Source organism: Manacus vitellinus, unplaced genomic scaffold, assembly GCF_001715985.3.
Source record: "Manacus vitellinus isolate BGI_N305 unplaced genomic scaffold, ASM171598v3 scaffold_27_pilon, whole genome shotgun sequence".
Taxonomy (NCBI): Eukaryota; Metazoa; Chordata; class Aves; order Passeriformes; family Pipridae; genus Manacus; species Manacus vitellinus.
In genome coordinates, this window is record NW_021940039.1 from 6,532,326 (window position 1) to 6,558,023 (window position 25,698).

The 25,698-nt window shown below is 49.6% G+C and overlaps 1 protein-coding gene across 1 annotated transcript in view; it reads left to right on the forward strand.

The window, feature by feature from the left end:
* Nucleotides 1-25,698, forward strand: part of MEGF9 (multiple EGF like domains 9) — a 46,972-nt gene that overhangs the window by 11,711 nt on the left and 9,563 nt on the right. The window contains exons 3-4 of the mRNA XM_029960591.1: nucleotides 12,548-12,749; nucleotides 25,140-25,279. Of these exons, the coding sequence (XP_029816451.1) occupies nucleotides 12,548-12,749; nucleotides 25,140-25,279 (342 nt within the window). The remainder of the gene's footprint in view (nucleotides 1-12,547; nucleotides 12,750-25,139; nucleotides 25,280-25,698) is intronic.

The window sequence follows — 25,698 nt, forward strand, 5'->3', positions numbered from 1 at the left end:
GCCTTTCCCCCCAGCACCCCAGTTTGGTGTCAGGGAATGTCTGGGGCAGTGGTTATCTACACTTTTTGGTTACAAACCCCTTAAAAGCTTTCCAGGAGATGTGTAGATGGTGAGTTCAAATTTATGGACTGGGGAGTTGATGCCCTTCTCTCTCTGCTCCTCCACCCATCACTTCGTGATCCCACTTTGGGGATCCCTTGTGTCCACTGTCATCTATATGTGGGGTAGGTGGTCCTTGCCTTAGAGCTGATACTCTCCCATCTGTATATATGTAATACCAGGTAATATATTTAACAGTGGGTGCACTATTTGCCATATGAAAGTAGAGCCTCAGGACTGTGTCAGGTACCTGCAGCTCCCTGGGTTCACCAGGACTTTGGATGCCTCTTTGCAGATGGGACTCAGATCCTCTTTTTGCAGGGTTTCTCATTGGCAGCAGAGCTGGTGGAAGAGGAGGCACCACTCCTCCTCCTGCAATGCCAAAACAGTCATTATGAAGCCCTCAAAAATGGGGAAATGGTCAGGATAGAAATGTCAACAAACCTCTTCTAGCTGGCCCACAGGCTGCAGAGGAAGCTCTGTGGTTTTGAGCATCTCTTTGGCTTGGTTTTATCAACCCAAGACAGAGTGTGCTGCTTTTACCGTGGGTAATTCTCCCTTGGGGATGGTGGGGGATTCAGCTCTGACCCTGGAAATCACTAGTTTGGTTTTAGCATCTTGGCTCAGACTTGGTCTCAGTGCCTAAAGCTGTGGGTGAGACAGGGAACACTGCACAGGGTGCCTGAAACCCTTGTGCCTGGCTGCCTCCATCCTTTCTGTCACACCTTTAAGAGTTTTCCCAGTTTAAAGAGTATTTGGGTGTTCTGTGGGACAGGGCTGTTGCCTGTTGTACTCTGCTGGATGGATGACCTGGTATTTATTGTGGAGGTTTCAGAGAATTGGCTTGGGCTTGAAGTCACTGTTTGTGGTTGCTGAAGTGGTGCTGTTTAGTGGAAACATTTCCTTTTGAAAGGTGAGCTATTGCTAGAAATAAATACAGATAACACCTTGTGGCTGAGGCAGGAGCTGGGGCTGGATGGAGCTACAGGGTCTGTCTGTGTTGGCAGCAGTGTGGTGACTAAGGAGAGAGGAATGAAAAGCTGATGTGCAGCCCTGATTGGGGTCACTCACCTGCTGCAGGGCTCAGGGGCTCAAAGCAGAGGTGAGGGGGAACCAGGGACTGGCAGCTGCCCTGCAACCCCTGTGTGTGGGCTGTGCCCCTGCCGTGTGTGCAGGGGGGGAATTTATGCTCCCTAAATTCCTGCCATGGCTGCAGTTGCTGGAGGAAGGTTTGGAGTACAGCTTAGGTGCACCGTGCTGGCTGCTCCCCCTCAGCAGGTCCTCAGCAGATGATACTGGATCTGCTGCAGTTCCCTGTTTCCAGTGATAAGTGGCAGCTTTCTCTGTCCAGGTGTCTTTTTCCATGACGTGTCCTGGCCCATATCAGTTCCCTCTTTGAAGGCTCAACTCCTCCTCCATGGATTTGCCAGAAAATTTTGTCTTGCTGCAGTATTTGCAACCCAGTTTGGCAGGTGCTGGATGAAGGTGTGAACCAGGTTGTCAAAGGGGGAATTTAAATCACCTGAGCTGGAGGTGGCTGCGTCGCTGTCCTGTGCAAAGTATAGCAGGGCAAGCACAAGGCTGCATTATAAAATAAGGGAATAAAACTTATGGAGCAGGAAACCTCTCTTCCCAGCTGGGATGACATTCTCCTTGCTGTGTCCCAACAGTTCTCCCTGCTTACAGCACGTTGTAAGTTACAACCCCTTGTCTGGCAGGAGTTATGGTAGCTCCAAACTAGCCTGTAGCGCTATGTCATCATAACCTTGAAACAGGACCCAAATGGCAAAACCTGCCTGAAACCAGTTGTGATTACTCATGCTCCGTGCTATCCCTCTCCCCCGCTGGGCTTTCTGCTATGGTAATTCCACTTATTAAGCAAGGAGACAAAACACCTTTATTAAACTTGGAACCAAGCTCGGGAGCAGTGAGAGAACCGGGCCTTGCTGGCTGCAGGCTCTCAAAGGGTTTTCTTCTCTTCAAGTCCCTCTCCCTTCCCCTCCTCGGCCTTTAAAGTGAGTGAGAAAGGAAGAAAGATTTTGCTGTTTGTGATGAATGAAAGTCTGTATTTAAATATGTTTATTTAGAGTAGGAAAAAAAAATTAGGAGCGTGTGTTGGGAATGAATCCTGTGATGTTGGGGCCTTCCAACTCTGTGAAACCTCTGAGCTTGAAAATGCAGTGAGCTGAGATGGACTGGGGTTGTAGCTCAGGCTCTGGAAAGCTTCTTTTTATTAACACTTTCAGTAAGTGTTTATTAACACCGTGGATAAAAGGGGCCTTTGTTAATGGAACTGTCCCTTTGCTCCTCGGCTGGAGGAGCTGAAGCTTAAAAGGAGCTGCCTTGGGCACCTGCTGGAGTTATTGATGAAAGTTTTCATTCCAGATTTTCTCCACAGGCTTAAACAAAAAATAGCCTGAAACCCTCCAAGGCAAGTCTGCCTTCTCTTCCTCATTAAAAAAAAAAAAAAAGGCACAAAAAATTGTAAAAATGCTTCTTGCTGCCTGTGTGCCAAGCATGGTGGGCCCCTTCCCTGTGTGCTGAGCAGTGATGTGACCCTCTTTTGATCCATCCTGCACTTCTTGTGGGTGCCCACAGTCCCCTTTTGAATGCACCTCTTGTCTTGGGGAATTATCAGAGCAATCTAAAATCACTCCCGCTCACTCAGAGAGGAACCTGATGCTTGTGCTGCCCCAAAAGGTGAAGACCTTCTCCAGAGGTTGTGTGTACCCCAAAACCAGCTGGGGGCCTATGGCAGCCATCTGAGGAGCATCTGCTGCTTCCAGGAGATGCAGAGCATTCCTCTGCCTCTGGCTGGGGGAGGATGTGCTTCCCAGCATTTTTATATTGAATTATGGATTGATTGCACACCTGCGCCGTCGCTGTGGCATCTCCAGCTTTTGTTCTGCCTTCCCTCCCAGTGTAAGAGAGACTGCTGTAAAGGACAGGGAAGGGAGGGATGACTTCCTACCACAGCCATTCTATGCTGGACTGAGCTTTGGAAACTCTGCTTGGGGTCAGTGGTGAGGCAAAGCTGCAGCTCCCTCCATTCATCAGTGAAGGATCTGGTCACACTGCGGTGTAAAGAAATTGGGTTGTTATGTCTTTGCCACGACAAAAAAAGCTGCATTTTGCAGTGAGATCAGCCATGTGTGTTTGCCACCTCACTAGGAAACCTCCCAAGAGATCCAGGCCCTGCAGCTCGTGCCACGATGTACCTGCATGGAGGGATGGAGGTTGTCACAGTCCCCACCAGCTCCCCTCCCTGTGGTGCAGGTTTCAGCAGCTGGTGGTGCTGAAGCAGATGTTATCACCTAGTCTGTGGTCTCTATACTAAGTAAAAAATGGCTTTCCAGCAGCCTGAACTTGGCCATTCCCTTTTCTCACAGGCAGTGTGAGCACAGCCAGGACCTGGGGCAGCAATGTCTGGGGGTGACAAGCTCTCCTCACCTGTACCCACAGAGCTCTCAGGGGATGCTCAGTGCAAGCACGGCCCAGGGTGGTCTGGAAGGAAGAGGTTGGAAGTCACAGCAATTCCTGCTGAAGCTGAAATTGTCCCCGAAAGCATGAGGAGTTAATTGCAGTGATCTGGGAGAAGAGGAGCTATTGTATCTGCAGGCAAAGGTCCAGAGGGGAGAAGGCTCTGGAAGGCTGCATGCCTTGGAGCAATGTATTTTGGATTTAAGCAACTTAATTGTGTCAGACAAATGTGCAGCTCCTGTAGCTGGGCAGATTAGTTCCTTGCAAGCTGGACAAATTCTCTGCTCTGCTGCCTGTGCAGCATCCCTGGGAGGGAGCCCTGGGAGCGTGGGGTGGGATGAACCAGCCACAAATACTGTGTTTGTGCAAAAAAGCTCTTGGACAGAGAGTGGGAAGCAAACCCCAGCTTCATCAGTGGAACAAAGGAATCATCTGCATTCTTCACCTGGGCTTTTGGGGCTCAAGAGTTGCCCTTCTTGATTTGCAGTTTGTAACCATCTTAGAAATGGAGGCGTGGAGGGAGGAGGTCTCTGGTGATTCCTTCCCTGGCTGCACTCTGCATCTTTCTGGAGTTCCTTGCAAGGAAGTTTTCATTTGTTAATTCAAGCAAGGAGAAATCACTAGTGTAGTTTAACTATGACCAGGTGGTGGTCAGAGCTGGTTCTCCCCAAGGTCTCACCCAGAGGACTCTGCAGTGGGAGCTGGGATGTGGTAAGGGGCTGTTCATCCAAGCTCATTCTCCAGCTCATCTCCTAACCCCTGTTTTCTTGCTGGTTGTTCATGCAGCACAACTTTATAGCCCAAACACAAACAGTTGGAAGCACAGTTCTTGCTCAGGGTTTTCTCTGTAGCTCCTGGAAACTCCTGTACAAATTAACGTGTTCCTTCATTAGCTGCAACTCCCCAAAGCACCGAGCAAAGTTTGTGAGTTTAATTACTTTTTGCAGGAATCTGAGCACACAGAGCCTTCAACAGACGATTATGGTTCATATTATTCATGCAGCTCTTTTTAATCCCTCTCTCTGCCAGGGCATGGTGGATAGATACTGAAATTGGAATCTGCTACTAAATTCCCAGCCCCATCCCGTGTGAGGTGTCTTGATCTTTGACCGAAAGTATTTTGCTGACAAAACAATTTAATTTCCTGAGAGGTGTCACACAAGTACATCTGTCAGGAGGGGATGAGCTGCCAGGGTTGCTGTGCTCTGGTAGGGAGATATTTGCCAAAGTTACTTTTTACCCTGTTTATCTCTAAACCCCGAGTTGGGTTGGCTGTGTCACGCTCTGGGTGGTAAAAAATATGGAGATTTTTAAACAGAAACATGGAATATTTATATGGTTGCAGACATTTGTGGAAATATTAGTGGGAAAATCTAACCAACTAAAGTAAAACACCAACAAAACTATTTTTAAATTAATTAAAAGGCTTGGAACCGTTTTTTTGTTTTTTTTTCAAACTGTGGGGGTTTTAATCCTCAAGCATGTATTTGGTCTATTTGAAGTTACTGTAGCTTCTTGTACCATAAACATTTTAGGGCCACATTCCTCTTTGTACACAGTCTGCTTCGTGAGAGACCCGGAGGGTTTGTCTGCGTATGGAAATTTATTGTTATATAGGAATGAATAATTCCTCGGCTGCAGCTGTGCAATCCCTCCTGCACAGCTTTCTGCCTTATAACCTCGATCTTAATGACTCCAGGACCACTCCTGCTCCTCCTGACATCGCCTTGTCCCATCCACAGGAGCTCCTCAGGTGTTGTGCCCCAGCTGTGCTGTGACACGGGGATCTCCCAGTGCAGGAGGAATATAAAGTTAATGAGAATCCATATTTTACTTTTTCTTTTTTTTTCCCCTAATGTTTGCAGGGCTTTATCCTTTAGTCTCCCAAGACAGCCTTACACCTGTGAGTCTGACTTTTAAAGCACGTTTACGGGGGAATGAGCAGGTTCAAAGCTCCCCGCACAGGTTACTGACTTGTTTAGCAACAGAAAGGAATAAAAACCAACAGAATTCCTCTGTGTGAAGAAGCTTTCAGGAACTCCTCAGTAACCAAATGCCTGTATGTTCATTGCAGGTGCAGGGAAAGAATAAGAATAATACCAGGGAGTGAAGCAGCCTGTGCATTTGGGGAGGGTCTGAGGGTGGGTTTGCTGAAGGAGAGGGGGGCTGTGAGCTGTGGTGGGGAGCGATGCCCCATCCCTTTGGAATGGTAGAAGTGTGACACTGTTAGGGCTGAGCTAGAGTTGGCTGAAGCCCCAGCCCTGCCTGCTTCATGCTGGTGGAAAGTGCTTGTGGTGACCCCCAAGAGTTGGGACCTTGGCTTCGCACTTCTGTCCAAGTGATAAGAGAGAGATTTAATCTGATTTAATTTTCCTCAACAAGTGTGTTTAATCTTTTAATGACATTACAAGTGATGTATGAGCGTTGAGAAATTCATGTATTTTTCCCCTTGTTGACCCATAAAAGCCTTTTATTGGAACAGCACAAGTGACTTGTGTAAAGCTCTTAACAGTATTAATGTGAACGCTGTTGTTCTCTTCACCACCAGCACACCTGACTCTGCAGTGCCCAGAGCTTGGTGGAGTCTTGGTGCCCTGAATCTGGTGCACTCAGTAATAAGTGAATGCTAAATAGCAGAAGACACTCCTGTATCTATATAAATTTTTTTTTGGGTAGGCAGAGATACTCTTCCTACCAGTCTGGCTTTGCATTGTAGCCTCAAGTTGAGAGTAAATTACAGGTCTGAGCACTTTAATGCACCTTCGTGATGCAAGAGTTGACTATTATTTTGTGCTGAGTGCTGTCTAGATGGGAATGAATCCTGGGACTTGGCAGAACACTTCTCTTTAGGAAGTCACAGTGCATCAGCTCATCTCTGATCCTGTTCTTGCAGGAGCTCTTAGCCCGTGGCAGATGTTCCTCAGCTCCCTGTGGGAGAGCTCAGCCAGGCTGTGCCCTCTCAGATCTGCTGCAGTCTGTGGGGGAAGGTTGGAGGCCAAAGCATCCTTGTACTGGGATAACAGCAGCTCCTTGCACTCACAGCATCCGTGGGGTTGCATCCAAGTGAGGAGTGGTGGAGTTGAACACAAATACCAGTCCAGGGCCACACTGAGATGGTGCACTGAAGATGTGGAAGGAATGGGCTAGAGCTCAGTAAATTGTTTTACAAGGGCTGTGTAAAGTAGGACCTTCTCTTTTAACAGTCAGCTCCTGGATACTCTCATTATCCCATGCTGGGACAGTGCTGTCCTGACCTTCACTCCATTGCCCTTTTCATCCCATCAGTGGACTGTACTGAGGGGATGAAGTGTCTTCTCGGGGGTAAGAGAAAGAGCCTGTTGAGAGGCAAGGGGGAAAGAAAGAGCAGTGGTGCAGCACAGCTGTGCCTTTGGCTGTAATAAGAGAAAATTCCCAGTGGAAAAAGCCATGCCTAACTCTTTAAGGGGGATTTGTGGCTTTTAGGGGGAGGAACTGGAGCCTCCACCATCCCCGAGCAGTGGAAAAGAGGAGCAAATCAGAACTGCCAGCCTGGATCTGGGCAAAGCTTCACCCATCCAAGACTGGCCAGAAGAAAATGCCAAGAGGGCAGGGCACAGTCCTGACTTTTTGCAGCCAGCATTTCAGGGACTTTCCCATCAGGATGCTTCTTCCAGATCCCTGTGTTTAACAGCTACCAGCAGACCTGTCCTCTGTGAGCTTTTCCAGTCCTCCTTTGAAGCCGTAGGTATTTCTGGCAGCCAGAACATCCCCTGACAATGAGTTCCACAATTTAATTACAGGGGGAAAGGAAATGACCTTGGATAGATTTTTAAACCTGCTGCCTGATCCCTTTATTCCTGTGTTGTCAGGAATATGGTGCCTGGAGAGGGATTGAGAAGGGGAAATGAGAGAGAAGGGAGAGAAGGTAGGGCTTGAATTTGGGAATGAAGTATGGGGTTGAGGGAGAGGGGGGGGAACTGCTGAATTAATCCCAAAACAACCTTTCCAGCAATGGGATGCTGTTGTGTGCAGTGGATACAGTGGCTTCATCCTCCCTGTGGAAGTGAGTGGGATGTTGAGTTGAAGCTGGTTTTGGGAGGTCAGAGTGGTGTGAAGGGAGGTTGGTATAAACCCAGGGTAACTACAAACATTCTGTAATCAAGAAGGAGGTGTCTCCAGCCTTAGGGCTGGGCTTTGGGCTGCTCACCTTAATGTGCAGGGGAGGGAGGGAGCAGGTGGGGACTTCTGGCTTTGCCCCTACCATCAAATGGTGGTGGAGTCCCCATCCCTGGAGGTGTTCAAGGAACAGCTGGACGTGGAACTCTGGTCTGGGTGACAAGGTTGTGATCGGTCAAAGGTGGGACTCTTGTGATCTTGGAGATCTTTTCCAGCCTTAATGATTCTGTGAAATGGCAGGAGATGCCCCTTTAATCCAGCATCATTCTTGCTGGTTTAAATCCAGCGGAATACTTGTGGGGTGTTTGGGAGGTGAGGTTCCTGCTGAGTTGTGTGTTGGCTGCAGAGCTGCCGTGGCTGTGATACCACCCAAACCCACAACAGCACCTCCAGGTTAAATATATTATTTTTTTTCCTTCATCTTTTCCACAGAACAGAGAATGTCTGTCTCCTTGAGGGTGCTTTTGCAGCAGGACAATAAATAGCATCCCTGGGACTTCCCTTGCTCTTACAGCTGCACATTCTTATAACAAAATAATGTGCATCTTGGATTTTTCTATACTGGCTCCCAGAGAGTAGGTGAGTTTGGTCAGGATTTGCACTGTTTCAGGATGTCCCCAGCAAATGTGGTTTCACAGAGACCTTCGTGCTTTTCACAGTGTTGGCTTCTTTAGCCCTTTGTAAATATTTCACCCGTTTTTAAATTATTCATTCACTGAGTGGCTTGGAGGGGAGAAGGAATCACGCTTAAAATATGTGTTAGGACCTAAAACACTGCAAAGCTGAAAGGATGTGAAAAAAAATAATTTGAGAAAGGATTTTTCCTCTGGAACAAACCCTGTTTAAGTACTGGGAGGGGATGAGAGATGAAGGAACGCAGTGTGACGATGGACCTGGTGCAGGCTGAGGTGTTGCTGGGGTTTGCAGAGTTGGGTTTTGCATTGGGGTAGGATTTGGAGGCTGAGATCCATGTTGGGGAGGCTGGCACTGAGCCTGAGGTGGCCACACTGAAGGGTCACAGGGCACCTGCAAACTTGGAGGTTCTTGATTGTGTCAGTGCTGCTTACAGCCATGGTGTGGATCTAATCAGTATCTATTCTCCAGTTTATTGGTAACCTATGACTTTTGCATAAAAAGAATTAATCAATTTGAGGTTGGGGTGACTGAAATTGCATATTAAATCTGTGTCCCACACAGTGCCCCTTGTTGTTCCCAAATGGGGAACCTTCCCTTCCACTCCACCTGCCTCTAAGCCATGACAGGTGAAGGTTAAATGTTGTTCCTGAAGGGAGTGGTGTTTGGGTTGTTTGAAGGGGGAACATGTGGCAGTGACACGCAGTTTTATGGTGCCTCTCTTCTGGCACCTCAAAACGTCATGGGGCTGTTAATTAATTAAAGCCTATCAATGCCATCACGAGCAAAGGTTTTATCAGTGATAACCACGTGCTTTGAGCTGTTGTGTGGTGCTTTGTGGGGAGGGAAGGGGAACCTGGATGCTTTAGCATTGGGAAACAGGCAGAGACGAGCAGGGCTTGGAGGCCCTGGGGGTGGGTGAACACCCTAAGATGGGGAAACTGAGGCAGGGCGAGTGTGAGTCACTAGAGCAAGTTGGGAAGAGTCAGAGCTTGGACTAGTGCCCCATCCCTGGGAAGTCTTTGCCCTTGGCTCCCCTTGCTGATGGTGTTATCCCAACCTCAACGCAATACCTCCAGCTGTGGTTGAGCAGCCTGGAGTGGGACAGTTCCGGGGTTTGTCCACCCTCGTTCGTTCCTTTGTGTTCACCAAAGCTCTCAGCGAGGTGTTTTTGAAGGTAACCTTCAAAAGCAAAACATTTGCTCGAGAAAACTGAATAAAGGCTCCAAAAAGCCAGGATATGGCCGGGAGCCAGGACAATGTTCCCTGATTTTCTTCTGTAGTGCTCATCATCTGTGCTGTGTTCCCAGAGTCCAGGGCAGATGTTTGTTATCTGGCTGAAGGACCGTTCTCGCCTTCTCGAGCCCGGCTGCTGTCGGGACAGCAAAGTGCCTTTTAAATTAGGCCTCGGGTGTTCATAGTCTGGTACATCATCATGTCAAGCCTCGACCTCGACGCTGTGCCAGGCGATGGATTTCAGTGCTGTGTCTGGTTCTCCTTCCTCGGCTGCCCAACCTCAGGGGCTTCGGGGCGTTTTTGGAGTTGCATCAGCCAAGCGGACAGTTGCTTCCCTGATGGGGACCACCATCCCTCCCCAGAGATCTCTGGGGTGGTTTGGGGGAGGCAACAACCTCCCCCAAACAACCCTTTTGGGGCACATCTTCTGTATATGCCCTGTTGTGCCTTATCATGCACTTGGGGGTGATTTTGTGGCTTCTGCACCAGATGGGCTCAGTTCTGTGCCCCCATCACCAGCAGAACCAGCCTCCCCTGGCGCTGCCAAGGCAGCTGGAGCTGGACTTCCACCAGCCTCCCAACAAAAAGCTGCTTTTGCCAGTGTTAGTTTGGATTATTGCAGCATTTCTTGCTCTCCTGAGGAGCCAGTGTTGCAGAGCTGGTTTGCTGGATGGAAAGGGCAGGAGCGAGGCAGTGCTTTTGAGTGGTCCCCATGGGCAGGGGGAGCTCTTCCCCATCACTCCAGCAGGATGGCAGCACTTCCAATGGGAATTCGACTTGTATCACCTTTAGCTTCCCAACTGAGCTTCTGCTCTCGGCTGGAGTGTCGCGATGGTCTCGGGTGGCTCTGGCTGCGATGCTCCTGGAGCACAGGGGTGGTCTCCACACGGAGCAGCTCATCACCCTTTGTGGGACCTGCCCTCTGAGTGCCTCCCATGCCATTAGAAGGGGTATGATGCTCGTTTTCTTGCCTTAATCAAGTCTGGCAGGTCTAATGGCACTGCACGTAATGAGCTTTGAAAGGGAAATTTGTTTTGATGCACGTTTGACGAACTCCAAAGTGCTTTTGCTCAACAAGTTGTCGTGGCATCTGTTGGCAGGGGGAAGCCCAAGTGCCCAAATCGATAAGGTTCTGGATAATTGAACTGGGAATTTGGTTCATTATGTGAAGTGGCTGCTGAAGTGGATAATTGCAGATCTTGAGGTGTTTGTCCTATTTGCTAGTTTGGATGGAAGGAAATGTCGGTGCAATTTCACAGGTGTATAGGGACAACATGACTTCTGTGGGGATCCTGTGATAGAGTAACAGAGCTAAATAACTCATATTTCTTTGTGTATTGAAAGAAAATGGATGACAAGGAAAAGCTCTGGGGGGCTGTTTAACAACCAGGTGCTTCTGCACAGTCCCTTTGTGGGGAGAGTGGGATCCTTCCCACATGGCTCCTAGCATTCCTTGAAAACTCACTGCTATGATGAGGAGACCTTATGGCTTGTGGCTCCAAAGATACACTGAGGTCTTCAGTGTGGTCTGATTTCAGATTACTCACAGATTCATAAATTCATCTTCACCTGGTCACTGGGTTTTTGGTGTGGCACCTGCTGAGGCCCTTTCCATTGGATTGGGGCACAACGTCAGTGTTAAATAATCTGAAATACTTGTGCTGATACAGAGCATTAGTGCTGGGTCTTCTTAACATGATTTAAGCTTAAAATCAAGTTTTCTTGGGATGGGGACCTGGCCTCTCCCCTCTCCATGCAGTGCCCTGAACACTGGCTCTTCTCAGGGAATAACAAACACCAGCAGTTGCGTAAAGCCCCCGATACTTTATGCACTATTTCTGCAAATAATCCTTGTTTATAATTCACTCTTGGCAGAGAAATACTTTAAATTATTAAGGCACTAAATATTTTGCAATGAAAGAACGGAGATAAAGCTCTTGGCAGAAACAAATTGCCGGGGAGAGGGTTGTTCTCTTCAGTGCATTTGGGGCTTTAAAGTATTATGAGAAATAACGTGCAGGGGGACTGGGGATTCATCACTTGATCAAAAGATTTGCTTCTCTCTTAAAAAAAGCAGCTGCTCAGTGTGTGCTTTCCGGAACCCCTGTAAATACAGAGTGTCCCCAAAGCAGAGATGTGGGTCTGCAGAGCTGTCCCTGCTCACCTGTTGTGGTTTAGGTGGTGGAGGTCTCTGTCTGCCCACAGCTCCACCCCCCCAGTTTTTAAAGCTGTTTTCATGTACTCAGTGCTCCCTCGAGGGCAGATTTTCAGGGGATTCTGTATCCCTTCTTCAGGAATGGGAGATGCTCGTTCCAGTTCATTGTGTTGGTATGTGTCCTGCACCATAATGACCATCCTGCTGGTAAAGCAGGAGTTTTCCAGTGGTGTGAAATGGAGAATCTTATAATTAATGATTTTACCACCTGTTGCTGATTTTATCCTAATATTACACAGCTAGTGTGGTCCTGGAGTGATGGAACCAGACAGCCATGAGGGTGAATATGGGTATATATGCACATACAGACATTAGATACATTACATATATATATATATATATATATATATATAAAATAAATGTGTATTTTAGGTAGTTGTACCTGTAATCTTCTAGCTCTTCTTTAGAGGGAGATTTGAAGAACAAACCATGGGGTTTCAAACCCCAGTGTGCTCTCAACATTTTAAAGCAAACATCATCCTTCCAGTGATGAAGTTTCCAACCTGGGGTGCACAAAGGGAGTGGTGAGACCCTTGCATGAGTTGCCCAGAGAAACTGGGGCTGCCCCATCCCTGGAAGTGTCCAAGGCCAAGTTGGATGGGGCTTGGAGCCACCTGGTCTGATCGAAGGTGTCCCTGCCCATGGCAAGGGGGTGGAACAAGATGAACTTCAAGTTCTCTTCCAATCCACCCTGTTTTGTGATTCTATGTGTTTCTTTTTCCCTTGCAGGAGATCTGTGCAACTGCAGCTCTGTGGGCAGCGTTGGTGTGTCCGAATGCAACCGCACGACGGGGCAGTGCCGGTGCCTCGCCGGGTACGCGGGGCTGCGCTGCGAGAGCTGTGCCCACGGATTCTACCTGGAGCAGGACACCCAGAGGTGCCAGCCCTGTGCCTGCAGCCCCACCGGCTCCAGCAGTGCCCAGTGTGACCAGTGAGTAAGGCCAGGCGTCCCTCCTGGGGGGCCTGTGCGCGTGGCGTTGGGATTTGGGGGGTGTTTTGGGACTCGGGTTCGGGCAAGAATGGATCTTGTCATCTGGTGCGAGTGTTTAAAGGAAAAATTAAAAAAAAAAAAAAAGCAGGAAGGAAGCTGGTCTTATAAAAATTCATGAAGATTATTCTTCCCCTTTCAAGGGCTGGATTATAAAAATATCCATAGCTGTGGCAAAAGCCCTGGCAGCCCCCAAGGGAGTTGACTTGCATTTCTGAGTTGCACGGAAGCAGAACCTCTCCTCTAATGCCTTGTGCATCCCATAGTCCCTGTCAGACAGCACGGCTTTCACGCCTCAGCTGGGGAGTGGAGGGGAGGCTGGGGTGGAGCACAGGGGCTTTGGAGAGGTTTATTTTGTGAAAGGATATTCATTATGCCAGAGGCAGGCAAAGCTTTGTGCTCTGCCCTTGCTGAGCCTCGGGATGGAAGCAGCAGACTGACCACAGAGTGGGCTCCTGCCTTGCCTGGTGTTTACAGTCACCGGAGCTGATGCTTCGAGCTCTTGTATAATGAATGTGTTCCTCTTCATTTCACCTCACCCACCCTCACATCTTGCCTTTTAAAAGCTGGCACGCAATTATTTTTCCTCCAGCCGGTGATCTGTCGGCTGTCAGAGATTCCTGGCTGAGTTGGGGGTGTCTCTGTGTCCCTGCAAGAACGGACTGAGCAGCAGCCTGACCCGTTGGGTCCCCAACTCTTGCTCACACGCAGCAGGCTGCAAGTTCTGTCCTTGGAGGAGATCCCAGCAAACCACCCTGCAGTGACTTCCAGCCTTCCCAGGCTCCTGCTGCCTTTCTGTCTTTTAGGGTTTGGTCTGGGCTCAGCGTGTGTTGAACACCTGCACTTCCCTGCCAAGGCTGAGGCTGAGTCAGAGTCGAAACGCTCTGCAGGGACATGCTGCTTGTAATTATTTTATACATTATCTTTTCCCAAACACCCAAGCCCTCTGTTGATGTCCTTCCTTTTTGTTTCAGTGCTGCAGTTTTCTGCTTGCATAAGCTCTGAGAATTTGGTACTTAAAAGTAACACTCCAGTTGACTGGAGTGACCTTCTTACTAAAAAAGGTGATTCTTGGGGGTGGAAAGTATGGAGTTTTTCACTTTTTTTTTTTTTAGTAGCTGTTTTGGGTTTGGGAAGATGTACCTGGAAGCATCAGGGCTTGCCACAGTATTGAAAGTGTGAGTTTGGTCAGATCTACTGGAAAGGCAAATTGGGCAAATCTTATCTTTGAGAGATGGGAGAGGAGGGAAAGCACTGCTGGAGCAACTGGGTTAACTGGGAGGGAGCATTCTTGCCCCAGCTCTGAGTCACTGGGCAGTGGGTGAAGCACGGACATGTGTGATGTCTCTCCACGTTTCTCTGTGTGGGGCGAGCCAAGAAACGCCCTTGGGAACTTCGGGTGAGATGCTCTGAGTTGTGAAGGAGAATGAGGTGGAGTCGGAGCATGTAGTGAGCCATCACACCACACCCCAGCGTGTGTGCGCCCAGGAATGACAGGGACCTCCCCAGCTTCTCCTCAGCACCATTTCACAGCCTTGAGGGATGTGGGAGATGCTCATTCTCAACCATTTAGAAGAGACAGCACAGGGCAAAATGCAGAGGAAGATTTGGGGAGGGGGGATGTTGCTAACAGAGGTCACTCTGTGTTTCTCTTCCCGGCTCAGTGGGGTTTTGCTGCAGACAGGGATGACCTCTGGGTGTTTTTAAAAGGAGGAAAATTAGGTCAGTTGTCTGTGTTGTAGGGCTGGGGGCATCAGAATGGCTGCAAGATGGGCAGCCTTGTGTGTAGTGATGTGTATGGGAAAATGGAGTGGGACACAAAGCCTGGTGGGGCAAATGCTCCCCTCGTTTCTGTTGTGTTAAAGTGGGACACCGGGGCTGGACACAGCTCCTGCCTGTGTGCTGCTGGGATGGGTGCAGGGATGCATCAGGGATGTGGGTCCCAGAGTGGGATATGCCCTGATGGGTGGGAGAACCTCTTCTGCGTTGCAGTGTGAATCCAGGAATGAGGTTTTTGGCTCTGGTGCTGGAAACCCTGGGTGTCTGCTGTCGAGTCCCTGGAGGAGCGGCGCGTGTCCCTCCGGGCAGTCCCTGCTCGGGACGAGGCACGCAGGCATTGCCCAACACCAGCAGCCAGCTACTGCTTTGTTGACATGAAAAGTCCTGTAAGCTCCATTATTTATTTATTTAGTTAATGAAGCACCAGCCCAACTCCAGGTTGCACAAGTGAATTCCTGCGTGCTGCCCTCAGAGAGAAGCGGCCGCCGTTCAGATCAGTCTCCGGGTGAAACAGCGGCGTGATTCCTGGACTCTGACCCTTTTTGAGGGAAGCTGATTGGAGAGGCAAAGTGCCTGAAGGCCAAGCCCTCGGGGCACACAAATCATGCCTCATAGGTTTCAATCAGCTTGCCCAGCCTTTTGTAAAACTGCCTTTTAAAGCACCACCATATGATGATTATTAGTATTATTTCTCGGCACGCTCTCGGGCTGGCCAGATGGCAACCCAAGTCTGCTGTTTGTTAACTAGACCTCAAATGCAGACTGTCACATAAAAATAAAAAGAAATCCCTTTCCCGAGGCACAGAGTTGATTTTGGGAGTGCACATTGACCTGACATGCTGTCGCTATGAATGGCCTCCATGGCTGCTAATCAAAGGTCTGTTTTGGTGGTGGTTTAAATTTGATTATCTGGGAAGATCCACTGAGATCCCCCTCTGGGATGGCAGAATAATTCTGTGCTCTGGTTTGGGTGGGTTTTTTTGTTAGATGAAAAGCTGTGTGTGGTTGAAGCTGGAGCTTGCTGTGGGGCTGGATGGAGTCCTGGGCTGCTCAGAGAGGGGGAGTGAGTTGTCCCTGTTGCGGTTAACGCCTAGAAACCTCAGATAAAACCACATTTCTCTGGGTTGGATGCTGTGCAGATGCTTGCTAAAGATAGCTGTGGCCTGGAAGTGTTCATAGTCCATAGAGGAAGGGTGGGGAATGAAGCTGAAGTTTCAAGGGCCATGGTCAAGGTCAGAGTAGTGGAGAATGAGGATGGTGACTCATGTTGGGTGCACAGGCTGAGCTGGAAGGGCTGTGCTCCTGCTGCAAAGCCCTGGGGACGGGGACAGGGAAGGCAGGGTGGCTGGTGGTGGCCCCAGCCCATGGTGATGTAGCTCCAACCAGGAGCTGCCCACACCAGCTGCATCTCACACCATCTTCTGGGCACCTGGAGTTGAAAGCTGAGTTGTCTCTGTGTCCTCTGAGGAAGCAGGAACCTCTCTTCTGGTGGAGGAGGCAAAGGTGAAGGTGATGCTGCTGGAGAAGGTTGATGTGCCTGGGCTGCCCAGCCCAAATCTCCCAGCCTTGCACCCCTGGGCACTTATTTTTCCTTTTTACTTCATGTGAGCAGAGTCCTGTGCCTGAACTCTCATCTCCTGCTCCCCAAGGCTGGGCAGGGGGCCAAGCCAGAGGCACCAAAGGTGGGTTGATGGTCTGCAGCCCCAGCAGCAGTGGGAGTGCTGGGGCTCATTGCAGTGTTTCTGGCCCTCTGTGCCCTGCACAGCTTTGCCCCAAATGCCACTCGTGTCCCCATCTGAGTCATGGCACAGCAGCTGCTCCCTCAGCAGCCCTGTGATGTGCAGGCTGAGGGGGAAGAGGTTTGGTTTGAGAAAGCCTTTTAGTTTCACAGCTGTCATGCCCTGGTGTGAGGAGCCTTGCGGGCACAGCTCCTTCAACACACACCAAAATAACTCTCCCGTGTAAACCTGTCGTCTGGCTGATGGATTTAAAGGAGCAGGATGAGGCCAGCCTGGATGAGGCAGCATGTGGTACCCTCCTGGGGAGCAGGAGATGTCAAATGACTCTGCAGTTTTTGATTTATTTATTTTTACCCTGCTGTCAGCCCTGCCCCATCCCCACATGGGGCTGCAAACACTGGCCAAGGGCAGCCCAGTGGTGTGGGGCCCTGGCAACTCATCTACTGGGTGCTGGTGTGGGGCTTCCCTGTGCTCCCTAACAGGGAGGGAGAGATGGGATGACCCTGATTTACCTCCTGCAAGTCATTCACCCGAGGCTTTCCTAGGGTAGGCCTTTGTGGCTTTGCTTTTCCTGCAGTTGTGGAGGCAGCAAGTTTAGCCCACGAGCAGCTGTCCCTGTGTGGATGCTCTTGCACCCCAGGATTTGGGATGTGCATGGGGGAGTAGAGCTGTGGAGATGGTGTTATGAGAAGCTGCTGCCTGGCAGAAGGGCTCAGCCTCAGTTCCCCATTTCCCTGGGAGGTTTTGTGTTTTAAACTAATTTACCCTGGTTCTAGGAGAGACAACTTTTGGTGCACCATGACCTGTGCCAGTGAGCAAGAGGATTGCTGTGGCTGCTGTGGGGTGTTTCAAGGATCACAGGATATTCTGAGTTGGAAGGGACCCACGAGGACCATCCAGTCCAACCCCTGGCCCTGCACAGACACTCCAACAATCCCACCCTGTCTCTGAGAGCATTGTCCAAATGCTCCTTGAGCTCTGGCAGCTTTGGGGCTATGCCTACTGCCCTGGGGAGCCTGATCAGTGCCCAACCACTCTCTGGGGGAAGAATATTTTCCTAATACCCAACCTAAACCTCCCCTGGCACAGCTTCGTCTTGTGGTTTACCTAAACCTGGGTTAACAATCTAAACTGGGTTAAAGTTTTTCCACTTCCTTAAAAAAGCTGCAGACTAACCACACATATTTGCTGCCATTGTCCCAAGTGAAAACAGATGATGTTAAACTGGGATCTGTGGATTAGGTTGCTCCCTCTGCCTGTGCCTCAGTTTCCCCACAAGCAGAAGGGCGATGGGAAGCAGAGGCTTGGAGGTGATGTGAGCTTTGGTTCCTGTGGGCTGAAACCCACTGCCCAAGGGTGCAGGGCTCTGCTCCTGTGCTGTCTGAGCAGCTTTTCCTTACTGCTGGCTGTGGAGACAGCTCTGTGCTCCTGGTTCCTGCACGGTTTGTGCTGCAGGCTTGGCATAAATCATAGGAGAGACAGCTCCTGTCGCTCATTTCCATGGAGAAAAAAGAATAACATGCATATAAATGTCCAAGTGTTAATTCAGAGATGTTTTGCCCCCTCGAGGGGACATCATGTCCACATTAAAAAGAAAGAAGGCAGAGTGTCCCTGAGAGCATCTGTACATGGCTGTCCCCTGGAGCAGGGATGCTCAGAGGCTGAGCAGGGAGGGCAGTGACCATCCCTGTGTGCTGCCTTTGTGGTGGGATTCTGTGTGGAGAGGCTGATCTTGTGACCCCTGCTCATGGGGGTTTGCAAGAGCCTTGCTGGTGAGGGTAAGGTCAGCAGCTCTGGACAATGTGCTTTGTTGAGGCCTTTGGATAAGGGCTGGGGTTTCTGGGGGAGCTGGGCAGGGAGCTGGGATTGTGGAGCTGGTGGGATGTGGAAAGGTGCTAAAGAGATCAAGGGGAGAGAAGCAGTAAGGAACACTGGTCCTGGTGGTGTTAGGAGGCAGCCAGGTGGGTCACAGTCTGGAGGCACCTTGAGCATCATGTGAAGCAGAGTTTGATGTTGTTTGGTTAGTCAGGAAATGCAGATCCATTGCAATTCAAGGTTTTTGTGGAGCTCCACCAGCCTGCACAGGAAGGGTGCTCAAGGCTGTGGTTTGAGATCAGAGAAGCTTCATGTTCCCGGGACTGCTGCCCATCCCAACCCCAGGAGGTTATTTGGGGGAAGCAATGGAGTTCTCATTTTGCATAGATAAAAACCTTCATTTTCTGTCTTTGAAGTGTCATCACACATCTGAAATGTCTCTTCTTTGCGTGGGATCTGTATTTCCATTCTGCTGTACTTTAGCAGTCTGGTAAAACCACAATGGGCACTGCTCCCCTTTGGAGAGATGACCTTGGGAGCTCAAGTCCTTAAGGATTTGTCTTTAAAAAAACCCCAAAAAACCAGACAAAAAGGCACCTCTTTTTTCCCTTTAAAAAGGCTACTCTCCCCTTTATAGATCAGCTGAGCACAACTGGTGGCTCATTATCTCCCAGTAATGCCTTGTCAGCATCATTCTGCAGAGAACAGATCTTGTTTTGTAGCGGAAATTATTACATGTGGACGTCAGAAAAGCAGAAGAATACCCTGTTAGAGCCTATTTTTCTGCATGCTTTAATTATCTAAATCTCTCTCCTGTTTCAGCCTCTTGCATCCTTTACATCCAATTAGCTGTCCTCCCCTCTCCCTCCACAAACAGGTAAATTTTGTACCTGCACCCCTTTTTATTCGGTTGCAGACAGGGACAGGAAATGAATGAGTGACTGGACACAGCAGCAGGGAAAGGTGGATTGTTATCATCTCCCCTATGGTAATTGTGGCTTCTCAGAAATCCTGTTATTTTGTGGGTTTTCCAGCAGGCTTTGCCGTTCCTGTGTTGTTCTGCTGCAGACTTTGCTGCTCTGGCAAACACTGACTGCCCTCAAAAAAAAAAATATTGGCTCAACTATTTAAGCTCTTGTGGCTGGATTCTGGTTTGGGGTTGTTGCCCAGCCTGACTTCAGGCACTGCTTCAGCCTGTCTTCTGCTGCTGCCTGAGCAGAGATCTGGGGGATGGAGGGACCACTGGTGTGTCCAGTAGGGACCAGCCCTGTTTCCCTGCCATCCTCATTGATGTGTCCTTCTCTGCATTGAGGTTTCCTGTCCCATCCCTGCGTTGCCATGATCTCCAGGGCTTATTCTGAGAAACCAGGACACACCATCTGGGGTTGAAATTTTGCAGTGAGTGAAGCTTTTGTTGCTCTTCCTTATGGAAACCATAATGGACCCCATCCAGCCTCGCTCTCCAGGGCCATCAGGGTCTGCCCATCGTTCCCTCCCTCCCTCCCCAGCCCCCTTGGTCCTGGTGGGTGGTGCTGGGAGGAGGCAGCACAGCCCCGGGGCTGGAGATTCCCGGCTTTCCCTGGCGGGGGAGCCGGGGCTGTGGAGGCGGTGGTGGCCAGACAAGGTGGCCCTTTGACATTCACAGAGTGGCCTTTCAGAGCTGTGAAGTGTCCCTGCTCAGCCGAGGGCTGCCACACAAACAGACGCCCGTCCCCCGGCACGGAGCGAGGAATGCGGCGCACAATGGGCCAGTGTTGGCCCCCATAAAGCCCCACTTCTTCTGCCCTCCACAAAGGGGCTCTGAGTGGGGGCTCAGCCCTGGCCCCACTGACCCTCCCACGGAGCTGCTTTGGCTGCCAGGGCTTTGGTTTGAGCCGAGGGAGAGGGGAGGAGAAACCCAACGTGGGGCTTTTTCCTGCTCTCCCCTTCCCCACATGCTGATGTTCAAACCAAGTGACCTAAAGGAAGATCAGCACATGCGTTAGAGGGCTTTGTGGTTTCCTCTGGATGAGAGGACACGGCCTCCAGCTGCACCAGGGGACGTTCAGCTTGGACATCAAGAAGAATTTTTTCATGGAAGGGGTGTTCAGGCATTGGAAGGGGCTGCCCAGGGAGGTTTGGAGTCCCCATCCCTGGAGGTGTTCAGGGAATGACTGAAGGTGGCTCTCAGTGCTCTGGGTTGGGTGACAAGGTGGGGGTTGGTCACAGGTCAGACTCAATGATCTTGGAGACTTTTCCAACCTAAATCATTCTTTGAGTGTTAACAGTGTTGGTTTTCCACCAAAGTGTCTTGGAGCATTTAGCTTTCAAATGTTAACTTTTCCACAGCAACCCAGGAAAATATGAGAGATTCATCCCCTGGCTGCTGTCAGACATCACAGAAAATCAGCACTAAAGGAGCCAAGCTCGCTGGAGGAACACACCATTTTTAGAGACATCCCTTCTGAATCCTCCTAATCTTGTGCAGAATCCTTTTGTCTTATCCCATCAAAGTGTGACAAAGCCTTTTCATGGGGGTTGTTTTACAGATGCTCGTAGCTCAACGCGATTTTCCTCATTCATACGCCGTTGCTGCTGTTAATTGTGTCTGTTCCAGGAACACCTCTGGGCCCTGCTGGGATGAATGATGGGCATGGCTGTCATTGAAGGTTTCCAAGGGAAAGGGGAGGGGATGGGATGCAGAAGAAGCTGGAGATGCCACCAGGCTGGGGAATGGCCCCTCACCATCTCTCCTGGGGCTGGTCCTGGTTGGTGCTGAGGTGTGGGGTGTGTAGGTGTTCTCTGTGCTTCAGGGAGAAGATGATAAATGTATTTGGCAAAACTGTTCTTCAAAGCTGGGGGGAGTTTGCAGGGCTCATCCACAGGGTTTGGGACCCATGGAAGCTCCCTCCTTGTCTGACTCTACCCCAAAATCTTACCAGTCTGTTATGTTTTAAAAATAAAGGCACAAAAGCTTGGTGCTGTGCTGTTTCTGCTGGCTCTGACATTGTCAGGCACTCCTTGGGCTGTGACTGAGATCTGGGCATCCAGGATTTTCTGGTGTCTGGGAAAATATTCAAAATTAATTTCTCCCTTCCCTCCTCCTTGGGAAAAAAAAAAAAGGAAGAAAATAGATGATTGAAGCTTGCTAAGGGTTTTCTGTTACACCGTTAACTATGCACAGCTTGTCTCCCAACAGCCCCTAAGGCCATGGTCCTTTATCCTCCCATCCATCTTGTGCCTGTCATGTCCCAGTTAAAGTCAGGATGTTTCTGTGGAGGAGGAGTGGAGACCCCTTGCAGATGTGACTGCACATTGTGGGCTGTCTCAGACCACAGATATTTTAATGCTTTGTTTCCCTTGTGATGAGGCCTTGAGCTCCTGCAGCCTGTGCTGAGCAGTGCAAGGTGAAGGCACTGCCCCAAGTGGAGCCTGTCCCTTCAGTGTGTCCTTCCCTGGCCATCAGACCTGTAAAATCCCACCATGGGGAATGTTTGGTTGCCACTGGTGGCACAAATCACTTGGCGAGTGATGGGATTTCCCACATCCTGTGGCTGTTTCCCTTTAGGGGAATGGAGGGGGCCTCTGGGGAGTGGAAGTGAAACCAGACAGCTTTTGCAGGCATATTTTGGGGTGTAGGCTGTTCCCTGGCCCAATATTTTGCTTTTATTTACAACCCTCTGCCCCATATCTGCGGGACACAGGCTGCATCCACAGGGTGGCTGCATCCTGGTCCAGCCCCAGGCTGTCTCCCTGCAGGGACAGCTGATCCCAAGGCATAACATGGAGCCTGAGGGATGAGGGGGATCAGATGCAACTCCCCCTTGCCTTGGGGGGGGTCCCAAACCTGGTGTGTAGCCCCCAACTCCTGGAGGGTCAGGTCATTCCAAGTTGGATCCCAGCGTTGCACGTGGTCTGTCCCTGCCAAGCAACAATCACTGCCGGCTCCTTCTGCCAGTGTCTCGTGTGCTGGTGATGGTTTTAATCATGAGGAGACTTGTATAAAGTTGATGGATGATGTGCTGGTGATTCACACTACCTACACGGTCTCTAAAGTAAGTATATTCATAAAAATCTAATAGAAGCCAAAGCTGGCAGGCGACTTTGGTTACTGGAAGTCTGGTTTTGTCCCAACACATCCTTCTATATCGATTCTTTTTCAAGTGCTAAAAATTGGCTGGCTTCAGTGGAGTTAATCATCATCTGAAATGGAGTTGAGCAATTGATGTTGCTGTATCAAAATGTTTCCCTCTTCCCTTACCCCTCCTTCCCCCCACTTTCCCCAAAAAAGAAATTCCTGGCTGATACTCAAAATCCAGTTCAGTTCTTGCTGTGCAAGTATTAAACTGTGGGTCTTTTCTTTCAGATTTCTGGATTTTTATGGGCACAATCGGTCTGTTAACAGGATTTTTTTTTTTTTTGTGGTTTCAATGCATTTATATCATTGACCTTTGCTTTAAAAAGTGTCTGACAGTCTTTGCTGGGCTGGAGCTATAAAAAGGAGTGTTGTAAGGGGGCTTTATTCTATGGAAGCAATGACCACAGGCAAAGCTTTATATTTGCTGAGTGATTTAATTCTTGCACATGCAGGACTTGGCTCTTTGCCATGTGTAACATGTTGAAAAAAGGTCTGCTTGAGAGGCATTCAAACCAAACTTTCCAAAACAGTCTTTTTTACTTCTTCAGAAAAAAATAAAACAGCTTTCTTTCCTGTTATTTTTAAGCTAACAAGTAAAACCAAGGGACTCTGCCCCAAAATGCTGCATTGAGCTCTAGCAGGGTCACTGGGGGAATAAACCTCCTTTAATGAAATGAAGTGGGAGTCTGGGTGGAAGGGGGCCAGCCAGGAGGAAGAGGAGGGTGTCATTAAGATAAAGGCCTCATCAGGGACAGGAGGGAGTAAAACTGAGCTCCCTGGACTGCAGGAGGAAGCCAGGGAGGGTGAAGATGATGCAGCTTTAATGCCTGGTCCTGCAAAACCCTGCTCAGGGGGTGCATCTCCCAAAGATTCGTTTTCAGGCTAAATATCATATTTTCCTTCCCATATCAGTTACTTTTCTCTGCTTGGCTCTGCCTGTGCCCTGCCCTCTTACAGGAATATCTGGGCAGTAGCAGTCAGAAGCAAATAAAAACAAGCTGCTTTTTGTTTGCGCTTATTTTAAACATTGTGACAACGTTTGGATTAATGTCAGGTCTTGTGAAAAGCTCTTTAAAAGTCAAACATACTGAGCTGCTTACCAGCATCCCTTTGAATCCTGCATCTGCCTGCTGCCCTTCCAGATAATGGTCTGGAGAGCAAGGAGACATCATATTTCTTTTTCCTTCTTGTAGTCAGGCCATTACATGTGCCTGGGGTTTCAGATTCTGGAACTATTTAATTGTGTAGCCACTTGGGCTGAGGTCCCTGTTTTGGTGTTTCCTCTTCCTTTGGCAAGCAAACAAACAACAGAAATATTAAATTATGCTGATTTCTAACAGAAGCAACGTCTTCTCCCAAACATTGCAATCTACTGCATTTTAATTAAAAACAACACATCAACAGTGCATCGAGCCTCTATTAGTTTTAATCAGCAGATTCTTCTGGAGGCTTTTAGAGGTGAATTGTGCCTTGCTCACTATTCAGCTGGAGGAGAGGGGGAACAATGGATGAGCTTTGTGCAGGCACAGCAAGCCCTGAAATACTGAATTTAAAAGGTATTTCAAAGGTGTTTAAAAGGTGTTTGAATAGGGTGGAGGTTATAAAGGGGAGAGCCAAAAGAAGGAAGATCCAGCAGCGTGCAGGGGTGTCTGTGGGTGGTACCTGCCTCGTGTGCAGATAAATCCATCACCTGGAGGAGACCAAATCCTGTTTATTTGGGTTGCTGTCCTGGTTCCCTGTGCAGCAGGCAGGGCTGAGGTTCTCTGCAGGTCACCCCAGGGCTCTCAGACACGTGGAGAGGCACTCAGTGCTCCCTGCCCCTCGGCTCAGGCGTTGGCTGTTCCCTGTGTGCAGGTGGGATGAGCCACTGCCGTGCCCAGGGCTTGATGGGAAAGAGCATTTCATCCATTCCTGTGATTCCTGGGAGAGCTGAGCTAAATGCTGCCAGGGTAGCAGCATTATGAAAGCAAAGGGTTTGAAGCCTCTGTGTGGAGAGAGTGGCTTGGAAAGCCAAAGGAATGAGGGTAACCTTTGCTTTTTATAGCTCCTGGTATTTGTTTGCTCGTGGCAGCCACCAGCAATGCCCTCTGTGTTCGCTGTGCAGGGCTCCACCCTCCTGCAGTCACACTGTGCCCAAGTAAACAGCTTCTGTCTGGGGTCAGCTGGAGTGGAAACCTTCTCTGGGGAAGGGAAAACCCTCTCTTGTACTTCCCTGGCCCTGCTGGGTAGCAGAAGTCAACTGGAGAGAGGCTTTGCCCTCTCTCCATCCGTGGAGGTGTTGTGTGGAAGGGATAAATGGGGTCATGGAGGAGAAGTGGAGGGAGTGCAGGTGGCTGACACCTGCCCTGGCTGGAACCTGAGCGAGACACCTGAGATCCTGTGCCAGCTCCCGGGGGAGCAGGTGGTGAGCAGGGAATTGTCTGTTCACCCGAAAATCTGGGAGGTGCTGCTCGGCACTGGTGTGGAGGGGAGGTCATTCTCCATGTGGGTGCTCTGCTATTGTCCAGGCACAGTGACCACGGGTGTCCCAGAGTCCTGCAGGACCCGGGGCCGGTGCTCGGTGGAGCAGGGACTGAGAGGGGCTGTTAGAGCATCTGCTGGGGCTGATGCAATGGGATGGCTTTGGGCCAGAGCTTTCTAGAATGAGCCATGATTTCTGGTGCCCAGCTGGAAATTGCTGTCGGGGCAACTGGCTTGGCAGAGACTCGGCCTTTCTTGAACTTCCCATCACTTTTTGGAATCGGTTGCTCGTGGGTTTCATGTGCTGCTTCCAGCAGAAAGGAGGAAAAAGAGGGAATGAAGTCCAAAACCCTGCCCTGCAGGTTTATACCTTGGATGACTTCCAGTACAGCCAGGTTTCAGTGTTTGTTTTTCCCTCTGCAGCTCTGGGAAGTGCCAGTGTAAGGTGGGTGTCACGGCCCTGAAGTGTGACCAGTGCAGTGACGGATATTACAGGTTTAATGAAACCACGTGTGAGCCCTGTCAGTGCAACAACCACTCCCAGACCTGCAACAGCTCAACAGGTGAGTGCAGGGGCTGCAGACTTCACCTGTCTCCTTCTCTCTGGTTTTTGCTGTTTGCTTTCACACACCTCTGCTCTTATCCCCTTCATCTACATCTTTATGCCTCGAGCACCCAAAATTTTTACCTTAAAACTGAAATGGAAGTGCAGGGTGAGGATGGAGCTGGTCCTCTTTGAAGGAAGGTAATAAAGGCTGTGTGTTTTACCCCAGGCTGCAATGCAGAGCCTTAATTCAGCAGTCTGTATCGAAAATCAGGGCTCTATTGTTCTCTGCACTTACATAAACACAAAACATGGGCTTTTTAAGAGCTTTTGTTTAACTGCTGTTTACCTGGAAATATATACTGTACTGGCACTGAAGTAAGGGGACATTTTGCTACAGATAGCAGGATTAGAGCTGGAAAAAACTGGCAGCCCCTA